Raw genomic sequence first — 16,478 nt, forward strand, 5'->3', positions numbered from 1 at the left:
GGTCAGTTTTACTACTTTTCTTCTACTATCCTCCTAATACTGTGTAGGATAAAAGGTTTACATAACTATTTCTCCATTCTCAATTATAATACTCACATTTGATACTGGAGATGTAAGATAGAACTGTAACACATGATTTTTTAACAGAAATAAGACCAAGCATAATGAACAGCTTTTCTTTACATTCTCCAGAATTTGAAATTAATAATCCCATATCCCAGTAAGTGCTGAAGAACATGTATTTAATGTACTAACTTGCATTTGTTCATTCTTTTCCTTGTTAAATATATATACACCAAATAAAAAAGTATTCTAGTATAAAATCTTGCATTGCAATAGCTAATATCTCTTCTCTATTATAAATACCCCAAGGTTTACCGCTACATGAAATGTTCTAACTTCTTCATGAAATCACCCGTGAGTATGTAATAAATCATTACTACCATACAATATCTTGAAATAACTAATTTTAGTTATTTATAAATAATTTTTCAAAACCTAGACTTTTATTATAAATAAAATATATTGGTATCTGAAACAAATTCTGTAAAGGGATATGTTCTTTAACACGATCCTATTTTCTTATTTTCTGTTTGTTTTACTTTTAAAAGACCTAGTCTTGTAAGCAGTGTATCTTTAAATTATTATCCAATGGAAAAAAATATGGTCAAGAATCATTCAATATTTATAAAGGTATCCATTTTATGTGGTGCTTATTAAAATCATATCATAGGGATTTAAACAGGTCTGTTTGGATCTTCCTGTTACTTATTTGACTCAAAACAAATGTATAAAATGTATAAAACTAGATAAATGTATTCAGTTTTGCAAAGGCATGAAAATCCAACAAATCTTTCTCATCAGATTGCATGAACTATTAGATGACTATTCGTACTTTTTTCCATAAAATATTGTTTGAGGTATGGTACATTTTAATGTAATTTTCCAGTGCCTAACATTAGGTTTACTATAAATATCAGATGTTCTTTCACAGATTTTGAGATCTTAATAATATCAAAAACATATCACTGATGCTCTATGCCTTGAGTTGTCAATCTGAATGAAAATGACACCATTATTAGCATCATCACTAACAGATTTCTTAAATTAGCTGCCAATACTATCAATTACATATTTTGCTGTTACTTTAGAAATGAGCTTGTCATAAGCATGCCATTTGCCACTGTTTTATCTGGCTAACAATAAATTCAAGTGTTCTTTGACAAGGGACATCAGCAGGGCAGGGACTGGAGCTCAAATATAGAAGAGACATTTTTAAAATTGTGGCTAGAAGGTAATTTACGTATCCTCTTTAGGCCTCAATGTCTTCCTTAGTTAAGTTGCTGAGAGGACTCAATGAAATAATTCATGCAATGCACTTAACACAGAGCTTGGCACACACTAAGTGAAAGATTTTAGTAGTTGATAATAAAGATGATAATTTCCTAAAAAAAGAATTCAAAAACTAGTCCCAGCATTTATCAGATACTACAGACACATTTGACACATCTGGTACTCTTTACCAGACTCTTCTTTCATTCTTTTTTACTTTCCTGTGTTCTATGTTCATGACCTCATCAGTGAGGCTTTGGTAACATTATCTCTAAGAGGTTCATTAGGTGGCACTCAGAATACCTGAAATGGAAGCTATGTTCTCTATGCGCCTCTTTCACACATGTTGAAGCTTCTGATTGCTCTTGCTTGAAATAAATTTGCGGGAAGCTGCCTTTACTCCACACTAAGCATTGGAGAGAGAAAAATGGCCAGTGTCTCTGGGGAATAATTAACAAAAGACAGTTTGTTTCATCTTCATGATAAAATACAGCATCCCTATTAAAAGGCAAATTCATCATTTCCAAAAGTTAAATAGAATGACACTTTTAAAGTAATTCCAGCTGATTAAATTTAGGGCTTTGAAAAAAAAATTAATTCATGAATATACTCTGAATCTTTCATTTGATTTTAAAATGTATAAATGTTCATTTAACTTTGAGCCCTTGACTCTCAGTGTTCTATTCTGAGCTAGTCAAACAAGTGGTAGCAGGCATGCTGGGCTCAATAATACTGCCTCTCATATTTAAATACTCTATTTCACTTGGATTGCAAATTAAAGACAGTCTCCTGAATGCTGACACATTTTCAATGATTGATTTTGCAAAACGTGTTGATTTTTCCTACACTGTTTTGCCTCTCTGTGTGTCAACTTTGGCCTTCTTTTCTTGCTCCTTTGCAGCACTGCTGTCTCTTTGAAGACATTGTCTGCCTGATATAAAAAAAAAAAATGTACATTAAACCTCATGACTAATTATGTGGATAGAAAATTCCCAATCTCAAACATAAAATACCCCTGCCCAGAAACCATAACAAAAGCTTCTGACTATGTACAAAACCCTTAATCAAACCTTTCACAGACTTGGATTAAAAGAAATCCCAATAATTTATTTTCTGTAAACGCTGTGTTTACATTCTTTGAAAAGTTGATTTCTTATGCATGTTACATGCCTGTAAGGCAATCCATTTAATAGTAAACACCATGCTTTTCCCCACAAAAGTTTACACTTGCTATTAGGTCTACTTCAATTAAATACTACTCAGAAGAACTGTTTTATTAGAAAGAGAAAACTGATTTGTCTTAACACAATGTCCACTTTTTAGTCTCCTCTTCATACTATGCATTAACAGAGTAGACTCTTCACAATAAATTCTACAATCTATGGATTAAGTACACAGCTTCTTTGTATTTTAAAAATATACTTGAAAAGAAAATAAACACATACTTTTTGCCCTTCAAATTCCCCATAAGATATAAAAGAATTTCTCTAAATCTGAAAGTACAGTGCCTTACACACAGGTCACATATAGGATAGAACATGGAATTTTTTGTTTCAGACAACCTGTTTGCTGGGAAAATCATAATAGAACAGTTCTAGAGTTAATTTAACAAATCATTTTTTAAGAACTGTAACATGCAAGGCCATATTAAGCACTGTGAGTGACTGCCTATAAGCAGTTTATAATGTAGTGTCTGTGTGCACACATGTTGGGGGAAACAGGTTAAAAAGAACATACAAAATAGTGACCGTCTGAAATGATGAGGTGAGCATCATATGAAAGCACACCACGGGAACAAAGAAAGAGAGAAGTTATGAATACTCCCCAGCGTGCCTCTTTAGCATGTCGGAATTTCCATAAAGCCTACCAGTCACCATTTGTTTCCACAACCAGTCCTAGCAGCACACCTTCCTTGCTTCCAGTCTACCAAGTCTAGGTACTCTGCTGTTTGGCTGTTGCTTGCCTTTTTGTTAGACCAACTCTCCTCTACCTCTAGTTGTACATCTCCCACCATTACCAAGTACAATAAAAGCATCACATGCCACCACTTTCTCACTACTTTGGGAAGCCCTGAAATGACTACCAGTGTACCAATTAACCAGTCCAACCCTGGAGATAAAATGATAGTTCCTTAAAAATGTGTTCCAGAATGGGAAGATGAGAGGAGGTGGGGTGAGAGTAGCCACATTAGTTACTCTTCAGAAATAGCCACACTACCTAAGCAGACCAGGTTGGATTAAGGTCTGCACATGAGCCAAAGCTGAGAATTCATTGCCTTTGTTGGCTCATGTCACTTCTTTAATTAATGTCACTTTCTCTGGTTTAATATCAGAGCAAGTGACAAGAGTGCTTCTGGATGAATTGTGTTTTCCGAGGACTGTATGGCACACTCTCCTGCAGTCTGACAGAGGGACGTGCCAGTTTTACTTGGCAGTTACAATGCACCAGCTTTAGTTTTAGTAGTTTAATTTGTGGCAGTTATATGTTTTGAATACGTTGAAGTATTCACAACGGTCTCATGGAATCTGTTCCATAGATAAAGTTTACACAGTGAAAAAGCAAAAGCAACGGCTATAAGGCGATTAGGAAAAGCTTCTCTTGGCCACAGCTGGTCTTACAGGCATTCCTGTAAATTTTAGAGTATTTAGAAGATATGATTAAAGTGATCAGAAGGAAGAGTGCCCTCTTTCAGGGGGTGGGGGAGGGGAGTTCTGTAGTGGGTGTGAGACAATCAGAAGGAAATATGATGTTTAGAACTCAATTTTATGCAAAATCCATTATTCAAGAAGCAAAGTTTATATACATGATAGACATGCAATGAAATAAATGTAAAAATAGAAAGTTTTGTTACTTATGCATTAAGTTGGTTCTAACATTTTGGTTAACTAAGTTTTTATTGATAGAAAACTCTGAAGATTTTCTGCATTGAGTAGAAAGGACTAAACTTTTTCCTTTGGTTTATTAAAAATCTTTCTGTTTCAGGATGACATTTTTTGAAGGTCTTTTATTTGGAGTTTTCTCTTCATCTCTTTTATACAATTTTGTGAAGCTTCATCAGCTCATAGTGAAAAGAGCTGCCTGCCACCGAGGAGTTCTTCTAAACTTTGCCTGCCCTTTCTAAATTTAGGGTTCTTTACTGCAGCAGGTTGAAGATCTGGCTTTGATTGCACCTGGCTCTGCTGGAGAATAGAAATATTCATCTCCACTGAATGCATGCTGCTTAAGTGCTGGAGGCACTTGCAGGAGAGTAACTCTCATTGGAAACTTCATTACAATACTTTCTCTTCCCTACGTGAAGTAGTAATTCTCATTCACTAAAGATAGGATTTTGCCTGACACAGCCACAGGGGCTGCTGTTTGACTTTCAAAATTAATCAACTTCTAAGCTGGAGTAGAAATGGCATGTCCTTTAACCTTAAGCACAAAAAGCTCTCAACAGACTGTAGTTTTTATATCCCTGGATGGGAATTTGGGCCCCTGATACTTAAACTTGATTCACATACTGGGTTTCTGGCATGCTTTTGCCCATACCCATCTGCTAGCCTGGCACTGTGCCCATTCAGAAGGTGTGATGCCAGTTTCAATAGGGCATAGGTGCCAATCAAAGATGGGTTTGGAGGGGCAGCATGCAGAACGCAGCAAAAGTCAGTTCTTCTGCCAGAAGATCCTCCTGTTATCATATAATGCCAATGAAGGGCCACATGCTTCATTGCTTGGGATCACATTGCATCTGTAGATGTTTCTGGCCTTCAATGGATGTCTTTCTACAGAATATTTCCCTCAAGTATTACTTGATCGAAGATGTTAAAGAAAAGATAAATCCACTTGGCTAACAAAAGGCCATGCTTTTAAAAGAGACAAGGGAAGTCCTCAACAATTATCTTGAAATAATTGCTGAGTTTTCTATCTTTTCTCCTTAAAATATTTTTTCATGGAGCATACAATAGTGTGTTCAGGAATAACTCAGTCCATGTGATGGAGCTATCAGGGAGGAACATTCTAAAGAAATACTAATTGCAAAATCAAGTATCTAAGCAGTATAAAAACCATAAGTGCCTTTAAGTGTAGATGATTAACAAATTTTCATCATCCAAGTAGCTAATTTCTAATGAGCTCTCTCATTTAGAGGTTTAAAGTTTCTTAATTTTCTTCTCATTTATCTGATACAGATATTCCTGGGTCTTAAAAGAAGAAACACACCTCATACTTTTTTTTCCTCTTCCCCCTTTTCAAAAAAAAAAAAAAAAAACCTAAAACACTTCAGAAGCAGAAGTCTATCCATATTTCATAAGGAAGCCAGAAGCTCTCAAAAGCTGAGAATTCTTTTATTGTGTGGCAATAGAGGTGAGCTCATTTCAGGAAGAAGAAATTTCCCCATAGCAATAGGCTTCAAATTAAAAAAAACCTTGACCACTGTAAACAGTTACAAGATAGTAACAGATGCAGTGGAAGAGATATAATATATAAATGCACTGAAGGACAGAGTATTTTATAAATCTTCCCTTAAGGCAAAAGAATTTGACAGTAAAATGTTGAAAATGAAGAAGAATCATAATATGAAATATGCTTAAAAAATGGATATTTAAAAAAAATGAAAAAGCCAAGTCTTATAAGTCTCCATTTTAATGGAAGGAACCCAAACTTTCTAAACACCTAGATTTCTTAACTGATAGATAATTGGGTACTGCTATCTCTTTGAAAACTCAAAATTTAAATATAAACAAAATTAAAATACATCTTGCAGAGACTTTTATTTCTTGTCTGTCAGTCCAACAAACATATTAAATTTACAAAATTTCAAGTGATCGCTTCCTCATTTTGAGTTTATATTACCTATTATTTACACCTTCTGGAAACTAATTTATCATAAATACTATAGTTTCTAGTACAAATTTTTCTCATTTTCACATTTATTCAATTCTTTTCTTCACGCCCACAGTATCATTTGCAAAATTGCCTAATAACAATTGCAGTGGCACCACAATGTTGCACTGCGTCAAATAAGGCTATTTATCTCAAAGCTCTCTCTATAAAACACTACCAAAATAACATTTAATAACGTAATATGTAATGAAGGAATATGTATTCCAACACATTACTTTGTTGCTAGCATTATCATTGTACTCTTCTAAACTTTATTCTGCATACCTTAAAATCAATCTATTACAGCTCACTATAAAGAGAGTAAAAAATTATTTTATGAAGAAGTAAAACAAATTCTATGTATGTGGTTTATATTTACTTGTTTTAAATATGTGTTTCCTTATCAGTAAAATAAATGAGTTAAACTTTGATAATTTTAAAACCTACCCCAACAAAAGATTCTTTCTATGTTTCTAAAGGACAAAATTAGGCTAATCGGACAGCATGATCCAAAATGTCTGGCAGTCACTTTAATGAAATTTAAACATCTGTCCATGGATAAATGATCTGATTTTAGGCTTCACCACAGTTAACTTTAGTTATAAAATGTGTTACTCTTTATAAAAGCTTTGAGATAATATCTAAAAGATATTGCTACTGATGCCTTGTCAATAAAGCATATGCACATTCTTTTTAGATGATGTCATGATAGTTGCCTTGTCTCAACTTTCCTGGTGACTAAGGATACTCATCTGTAGGAGTAGACCGAAGTTAAGAGTGACATCTATAATTATGGAAGAAAACAAAGCAAACTAGCTTGTGTGGGTTAAGTACTCCAATCTCAGTCTCAATTTCTCAGGCAAATAACTGTTGAACATCTATTCTGTGCTTGACACTCCAAAGATGCTAAATGGTCATCACCGTGCCCACCTTCAAGAAACTAAAACTTCTACAGATAAATCATATCTTTTACTTATATAATCAGCCTTCAAAAGAATGTGGCTAAAGTTTATCCTATAATTCTGTTATTCTCAGTTTTGAATAATTTCTAAAACCAATAGCTTTCATATCTGAGGCAGATAAAATACAACTTACATGAGAACTTTTCACTACTATAGCAAATTTTAGGGGGAGCTTTTTTCAGTAAAATGTCATAAAGTCTTCTGTTGACATTCTCTATGTTCTCAGTTTTACCACATTGGTAGTTAAATCCACCCAAATTCATAGAATAAATAGAAAATCCACCCTTCCAATGGAGTTCTTTGTCATCATCTTAACTATGGCAGCAAGACAGTCTCACTCTGTCACCTAAACTAGAAGGCAGTGGTGCGATCTTGGCTCACTACAACCTCCTCCTCCCAGGTTCAGGCAATTCTCACGCCACAGTCTCCTGAGTAGCTGGGACTACAGGCACACATTACCACAACCAGCTAATTTTTTGTATTTTAGTAGAGATGGGGTTTCACCAAGTTGCCCAGGCTGGAGCATAGGCAATCCACCTGCCTGGGCCTTCCAAAGTGCTAGGATTACAGGCATGAGCCACTGAGCCTGGCCCCACTATGGCACCAGTATTAAGAATGGGAATGCCTAAGGAAATAAATAAATAAATTACATTTATTAAATGCTTACCAAGTTCCTTAAAAAAAAATCATTTAATTCTCCTCACAATTATTATTATCACAATTATGCAGAGTAGAAACAAAGAACCCAAAGGATTAAGTAACTAGATGAATAAGTGGCTTCATCAGGTCAGGATTCAGGTCAGATAAGCCTAACGCCAAAACCTCTGCTATTATTTATGCAATTCTCCCTTAATTTACTTAGTTCTACGTTATACCTAGCATTATAATTAAATTCTAACCCTCAGTTTTCTCTCCTTCCTGAAGTTTAAAAAACTTTTTCACTTATTTGATACTAAAATGACAGCAATTTTTCCATCCCCAAACCAGCTTCCTTTCTTCTTTTTTCCTCCCTTTCTCTTTTCATATTCAAAGAAAGAACTTTGACTTTGTTCTTGTATTCAGACTTCTTTTCACTCTACTATTTCTATTAATGCTAGAGGCACATTATTTCTCCAAGTCAAGAGTAAATACCAAACTTCTCTGCCCCTTCCCCTTAACTGTAAGATGCTGATTACCGAAAGGCCCTGGCTACTGATGTCAAAGCTAGAGGACAGTTGTCCATGCACAATGAGCTAGACAGAGCGGCTAGTTTCTTCTCAGCCTTAGGCAGTAAATGCTGATCAAGTGTCTGCTGAAAGGCAGTATCTGGAAAGAATATCTGAAATGAATGTAGCTGGACACAAAGGTATTCAGGAAAATTTGAATTTTACTGCTTCCTCTTTTCATTTATATAGAGGAAGTGATGAGAACCACGGTAAAATGCAAAAACATGATGTAATTTCATATTGATTTGTTTGTATAGCTTTGAAAATAGTAAAAACTAAGTTTAGTGAAGTTAAACTGATTCTACGATTCATTAGCATCACTTTTAATGGAACAGTTACAACATTTGGAACACACATCTTTATTACAAAATCTGAAGTATCAGAGCCTTTTTTCTGAAAATAGCTAAATATTTCTTTAAAGTCCTTCCTCAGTGGTGTGCACTTGCTAATCTTCCTAGGGTCCAGGTTCTAAAGTTCAGATACTAGAGAATGTTCCATTACATACTGAACCCTGAAATATATTATAAAACAAATAGTATTATTTTAGTAATAAAAAAATAAGTAGGCTGGGTGCAGTGGCTCACGTCTGTAATCCCAGCACTTCGGGAGGCCGAGGTGGGTGGATCACCTGAGGTCAGGAGTTCAAGACCAGCCTGGCTAATATGGCAAAACCCCATTTCTACTAAAAATACAAAAATTAGCCGGGCATGGTGGCAAGTGCCTGTACTCCCAGCTACTTGGGAGGTTGAGGCATGAGAATTGCACGAACCTAGGAGGTAGAGATTGCAGTGGTCTGAGATTAAGCCACTGCACTCCAGTCTGGGCCACAGAGTGAGATTCCGTCTCAAAAAAAAAAAAAAAAGTAAAAATACGTGACACTGTACTTAGACTGAAAGAAGCCAAGATTTTTCGGCATTTGAATAGGGACAAGTAAGTCACATGCCTATGCAAGTATATTCCCTTATCATAACAGTAATAATAGTGACTATGTGTACACATAGATACATACAGATATACAGACATACACTAATTAATCTTAAATATTGATTTGAATTTCAATACATATAATATTTACATTTCAAAAACAGAAAAGAGGTAAGATCAACATAGTCAATGCTTTTCTCTAGTTCTTTGAAATTACTCAAATAATACAAACATTAGAAAACCAAAAGTGATAAGCTATGGAATCCAAGCCTATAGCTCAGCCACATCAGAAATAATTTATTCAACACTATATCTCGACCTTCAGTCAAGACAGTATACTAGAGATCTTAACGCTTTGCTGTAAAACAGAATTCACTAAGTTCAAATTTCAAATAATACTCAGTCTTCCATAGTCTTTATATGCACTATTCTATACAGTAGCCACATGTAGTTACTGAGCACCTGAGCCACATGTGGTAATTGGGCTCTTGAGACTAGACAAACCTTAGATTTTGAAGACTTTCATTTAAAAAAGTAAAATATTTCATTTGTTTATGTTAAGAGCATATTGAAATAGTATTTTTGATATACTGGATTAAACATTATTAAAATAATTTCACCTGTTTCTTTTGACGTATTTTAATGTGGCTCCTAGAAAATTTTAAACTACATATGTAGCTTGTATTACATTTCTATTGAACAGTGTTGACTATGTCACTCAATCTAGCACTTAATAATCACAGAATTTTTTCAAGCAATTTCAAGCAAGTTCAAACCCTTTAAATGGGGTAATTATCCTTTACTTGGCCCATACAATTTTTTGTGCTTGTCTTGTCTTTCCAACTAGATTAGACACTGAAGTATTTAATAAGCAGCTACTTATTGACCAAATTTCATTCATTCATTCAAAACTACAATCTTAGTTTTATCAGAAGAGGATCTTTATGTTTCAGGATCCATGAAGCATATTTTTCTGGAAATATTTCATGAGAACCCAAGATTCTCTCAAAAGAGGTATTTTATCAACTCCTTAAACTCCTGTGGAAATAGATGTGATCTCAGTCAGTACATTTAGGAGAATTTATCCTTGAGGGTATATTTTAAAATCATTAATATTTTCCTTATTTTATTCATCAATCTTTTAATGGATATCCCTTCCTCAATACAGATTTAAGATAGCCTTGAATGATCCATTAAAGTTCACTGTAATTTTTAAATGCTTAAATGCAATGTAAAGGCCTACCCAGCCCATGGTTCCTTACTGTACCACAGATCACAGAAAATAATTTTGAGTGTTTATTTTTTCAATTATCCCAAGAATGGCACATCCCTAGGACCACTCCAGATGCACGAGAAGTTAATTCATTCCATAGAATAGATGCCTTAAGTTTTATCTATGAATTCTCCAGTAGAGCCCAGTTAAGAAATGACTAGACCTTTGCTTAGCCTAAATATTAATGATTAAGATTCACAGAAAGTGTTTTTATCTATACAGTTGTGGTTTCTCATCTGAAAAAAGCACGTTTCTAAGAGAACAAGCTCTCAAAAAAAAGAAAGTTAGCATTTTGTCTGGCAGATTGTATAATTATGCTCTAAAAAGACTTCTAAGAGTTATTTAGAAAAACACGGACAACAAGGAGTGGGTCAGTGATGTCTTGAACCTAGACACTGTACTATATTATTACTTAATCAAGTACAATCATGATTTTTAATAAAGTACACATATGAATTCCATATTTCCATTCTTAAAATGTCACTAAGTAATCACAGCTACAGTCACAGATATAATAATCATTGGTAATTTAAGGTTTTACTTTACCTAAATATATCAATCCGAATCCTCCAGAGCCAATCTTCTTGCCCAGTACCCACTGATTGCCTTCCATATCATCCAGAACCTTGCCTTCTGGAAGTGGAATAGGAAGTTTGTATTTTCATTTCTTTTGGTGGCATCACTTCTGTTGGCAGAAGGGGTGAGATAAATGGGTAAAATAAAACAAATAAAACTCTTTAGAGTTAAAATACATTTCCCAAAATGTCTTCAATGGGGAACTTTCCCAGGTCCCTAGAAATTAGGATTCTAAAGTTAATTCAGTTTGGAAAAGCCCACACATTATATTCAAATTAGAAATTCACATACATTACAATATTGAGATCTAAGAGATACGGATATTTTAAAAAAACAGAAGCAAATTAATCAACTTTCATTTAATACAACACTTCCAAAATTCATTTCCGGGATCTATAGCACATATTAACAGTGCAGGATACACCTTAAGCAACAAGAAATTAACAATTTCCAATGAAAAAATAAAATAAATTTCATATACATAGAAATACCGCTTTCATTGAGAATGTAAAATGTTAAAAGTGAGGTCTTCAGTCACTAGGAAAGAACACAGAACTGGATTGGGAAGACACAGACAATGGCAATGGACATCATCACCATCAAGCAAAGCATGTGACACCGAGTAGGTACGCAGTAAACATTTCTTAAATGAGCCAGGGATTTTCATGGATATGTAATCTAGCAGAACACTAGGCCATCGGGTAGTTCCCGGGCCGCCAAAACATTCTCAGCATTTTGTCTTCTTACCCTCTCTCAGTTCATCACAGTGTAAATAGTCCTGCCTTAGAGATTACTGCTGTGCCACCAACAAAAGCATAATCTCCATAGCACAGCCATGCAACTTTAATCAACTAATTATAATTGTATATAGGTTAGCAAATTTCTCAATGGGAAGTTCTGAGTTAAAAGAGAAAATTTCTTAGGGGAAAAAATATATATGCCTGAAAATAATTTAAATGTGAAGGTTAACCGTGATCCTCTAAGTATTTCTTAAGAATTTTTTAAAACTATTAAGAGTTTCTGACATGAAAGCTAATTATAAACATATACACGTGAAGTTTTCCTAATATAATCTTCCTATCTTTCATAAGAGCCTGTTTTTCCTCCTTAACTGCTTTTTTACTTAGCAGCATCATCCCAGGTAGAGTCGCTGCGTGTATCTTTAACAATATTCACCTGTCCTCCTCCTGATAGGCACAGAAGGGAAGCTGGGAATTTGGATGGTGAACCATGCCTAGAGCATTGATTGTAGCATAAAGTAGGAAAAGTTTTGTGGAGGTTTCCCTTGACCAGTACATTACAGATGCTGGTGCCTATTACAGATTTACTGATTTAAAACTTAAAGTCTCCGAAGTGTAAAACTACTGATTAAGGCACAAATTCTAAATAATTATAAAGAGGATAAACATATTTTGGGGCAAGGCAGTGGCTTCAGGGCTTGAGGCGGTAAAGGAGACCCTAACTACGAAATGCACATCCTGGAGGCGGGTCCCTACTTCATCTGCTCCGGGAAACGACAGGCTCCTCTCAGGGCCAGTCCCTGTCAGGGGTGTCCCTTTGGCTTCTGGGTACCTTCCCAAGGCTAAGATGAAGTCCTCAACACGAGTTTCCGGGCAAACTGATACCCAGAGGTTAACATGAGCCAGGGCTGACCTCCAACCCCGCCGCGGCCCCTGACCCTGCGGGAGGAAACGAGAGCAGCGCGGCCCAGCCGCCTGGTCCGTCCGCCCTTAGCGTGCCGGGGAGCCATGACCAGCCCCGCGGCCCAACCATGGCGCAGCGAACTAACTTCCCGCCGCAAGTTCTCTCTGCACCGGCAAAGAGAAACGCCACCCTCTTTTCCACTGACACCTCGGACCCCGCTTTTGGCAAACGCGAGTAGAAGGTGACGCCTGGTTCTCACCCCAGAGGGGAAAAGGAACCAAACGCGGAAGCAGAGACCAAGCCCGGGGCGTGACTGAGGCGCAGCCCAGAGTCCCCGGCGTCTCACTCCGACTGCAGCTCTTTCCCGGGAGGGGCCGCGGCTCGGGCAGTGCAAGCGGAGAGCGGAGCGCGGAGGTGCTGCACCCCAACCAAGACCCCAGAGCAAGAGACTGACCGGCCTCAGGGTCCCTCGCCGCCTGGCCGCGCGCACCGCCTCCTGCCTGCCGCTCGGGACCAGGCGGAGTCCCCGGGCCTACAATCCCGCGGGGAGGCGGGCCCAGCATCCGAGCCGGCCCTCCTTAGGGCCTTCTTAACTTCTCACTAGCTGTCTCGGCCTCGCAGTGCAGCAGCCCGCGGAGCCTGGCATAGGCCGCAGCCGGTTCTTTTCAGCGGCCTGTCCACGCCCCGGAGACGCCCAGGGGAAGGAGAGGGCGCGGCTACAAATGTTATTACCTCCACCCTGGCCGGCTAGCGTCTGGACAAAGAGCCGCCGCCAGACCAGTTTGGTACGAAATAAGCACGACATGAATTTGTGTAGGAGGAGTGTTAGGTCTCCTGTACCACAGCCTGAGTACCACGAGCTTCCAAATGGCCAGTACTTACCGATCTCTCGCCGAGCAACTAGTGGTACTAGCGAAGACTCCAGTTAGGAGGGCCTGTATGTAACTTACCGCGTTTAAATTCTCAAAGGCATATTGGTTCAGGACCTATTTCTGCCATTAATCGTTGGATAATTTTAACACCGTAATTACTTAACAAACTTCAGATTTTTTTGTCTGTGAAATGAAAATAACCATAGTTATTAGATTATAAGGATATTGGTTATAAGATTATGATAATAAAGTGAGGACTTTATTAAAGCAGTTTTCTAATACGTAAAGACCCATATCAGCCAGGCGCCGTGGCTCACGCCTGTATCCATCACTTTGGGAGGCCGAGGTGGGTGGATCATCAGAGACCAGCCTGGCCAACATAGTGAAACCCCGTCTCTACTAAAAATACAAAAAATTAGCCAGGCGTAGTGGCAGACGCCTGTAATCTCAGTTACTGGGGAGGCTGAGGCAGGAGAAGCGCTTGAACCCGGGAAGCGGAAATTGCAGTATGCAGAGATCGCTCCACTGCACCCAAGCCTGGGCAAGAAGAGCGAAACTCCGTGTCGAAGGAAAAAAAAAAAAGACTCATAGCTTATATTTTAGACTAAACCAAACAAATGCTTAGAAAAAGATTATTAATACTTCAGCCTTCTACATAGGAACCACCAATAATTGGGATGCAAATACTGAAAGGAAAATTGGAGCCCTTTAATGAATTTGGTAGAATAAGGAATTGGGACTTCCTACATCTTTCAGACTGTCACCAAAATGAAAGATGGCGTGAGAAGGCATTTTAAAACAAAAGGTATTTTAAAGAAACTTAGTCCATAGAATAATTGTGCCCTTAGTCATTCACTGGTCCAACAGTGTGCTTTCTTATTTTCGTAAGATATATATGTAACAGATGCAATTGGTTACTGATCCTAATATCCATATTGGGTACTCTTTCCTCCTTTCCAAATTTGTTCAGCTTTCCACCACTTCCCCGGAGTCCCTTTTGGGAAGACACAACTCCAACAACAGCCACAGCAGATTACTTGTAGGTGATTCCTCTCCCTACAGGCATGTATCCAGTGTGTTAGTAAATCCTGTTGGCTCAACCTTCAAAATACATCCAACATCTATCACTTAGCACCCTTACCTGCATTCTGGCCCAAACCATATGTTTTCTCTAGGTAATTGTATTACCCTGCTAAATATTTTATACCCGCTTACCCCTTTAGTCTGTCCACAACAAACAGCCACATGATCCTTAAGGCTTAAATAATTCCTGAACTTAAAACAATTCAGTGTCATTCCAATTTACTCACTGTTAACCAGTCTTCACTATGACTTTAAACAGCATTTCTCAACCTGGGCACTATTGACAGCCTGGATAATTATTTATTGGGGGTATAGAAGGAGGAGGAGGATTGAGAGGTAGGCTGTCCTGTACATTGTAGGGTATTTAGCAGTCTCCTTGGTCTCCTCAGCACTCCCTCCCACACAAGTTATAACAACCAAAATGTCCCCCAACATTATCAAATTTTGCCAAAATTGCCCCTCCTTGAAAACAACAGTGATCTACCTGTTATGCACTCCCACTCCCCAATCTCCTATTACTCTCTTTAACCACAGTGGCCTGCTGTTCTCAGGAACGTTGCACGTTTCCTGCCACTTGGACCACTCTTCAACCTGGTATCTGTATGACCTACTCCATCACTTCCTTCAGGTCTTTATTTAAAAGTCATTTCAGTGAGACCTTTCATAAACATCCTATCTGAAATTTCAAGCCATCCACAATATCTCATAGCCTCTTTCTCTGTATTTTCCCCTAGTACCTACTGCTATGCAGCCATATATTATACAGTTTATTATTTATTTTGACAAAAGACAATCTTTTTCAGTAAATTGTATGTTTCATGAGGTCAGGCAACATTTTTGCCTGTTTTCGTTACTACTGTACCCCAACCCCTAGAAAGGATATAGACAACCATTTCCTTCTTAAATGAATAAATGAATAATGCTGGCCCCATTCCAATTCCCATGATTGGTTTAGACAGTATAAAATAAATATGTGTCGAGTCTAGGTAACAAGAGGTGAAACGAAGTTTCCTGGACACATTCTTGAAAGAGATAGTCTCTGATGTAATGGTTAAAATGGCTGCAGTCATTGTGTGACCATGAAGGTGGAAAAAAGTACTAATCTAAAGCCCCAGGAATGGCAGAATATTCAACAAATGTTAGAACAGCTAGACATCCATATATACAAAAACAAAAAAAGAAGAAAGAAAAAAAACTCAACCCTTAATTCATACCCCATGTAAAAATTAACTTGAAACTGATCATACAGATAAATCTAAATACAAGATATAAATCTAAAACCTTTTAGAGAAAACCTAGCAGAAAATCTATAATCTTTAATTGTGTGTAGTTATAAAGTATAAAAAATTTAAAAGCTGGAAACCTAAAAGAAGAAATTGACAATTTAACTTCATCAAAATGAAAAACTTTCACTTTTCAAAATATACTATTAAGTTACCAAGGATTTGGAACAACTTGGAACTCTCTTATATTGCTGTTGATAGTACAGCCACTCTGGAAAACAGTTTGGCAGGTTCTTATAGTGTCAAACATACAATTAACATACAACCCAGCATTCGCATATTACCCAAGATAAATCCAAACCTGTATCCACACAAAGAATTAGAGCAGCTTCATATGTAATAGCCAAAAACTGGAAATAAATTTCCATCGACTGGTGAATGAATAAGCAAATACACAATGAACCATCACTCAGCAATAAAAAGGAGCAAAGCACCAGTATAGTCAACAAGCTGGATGAATA

At 37.1% G+C, this 16,478-nt stretch overlaps 1 protein-coding gene across 2 annotated transcripts in view; it reads right to left on the reverse strand.

Moving 5' to 3' along the window:
* The window catches only part of VRK2 (VRK serine/threonine kinase 2), a 106,389-nt gene extending 92,571 nt beyond the window's left edge, over window positions 1–13,818 (reverse strand). Inside the window, exons 1-3 of one of the 2 annotated variants that reach the window (XM_017849072.1) lie at window positions 13,234–13,818; window positions 11,106–11,244; window positions 1,636–1,772 (exon numbers count right to left, since the gene is read on the reverse strand). Coding sequence is in view for 1 of the 2 variants with exons in the window: in XM_017849070.1 (XP_017704559.1) it covers window positions 11,106–11,172 (67 nt within the window). In the remaining variant the exon portion in view is untranslated. The remainder of the gene's footprint in view (window positions 1–1,635; window positions 1,773–11,105; window positions 11,245–13,233) is intronic. The other variant, XM_017849070.1, reaches the window with a different exon arrangement.
* Between the last annotated feature and the right edge of the window lie 2,660 nt (window positions 13,819–16,478).

This window comes from Rhinopithecus bieti, unplaced genomic scaffold (genome assembly GCF_001698545.2).
Source record: "Rhinopithecus bieti isolate Rb0 unplaced genomic scaffold, ASM169854v2 scaffold_30775, whole genome shotgun sequence".
NCBI classification, from domain to species: Eukaryota; Metazoa; Chordata; class Mammalia; order Primates; family Cercopithecidae; genus Rhinopithecus; species Rhinopithecus bieti.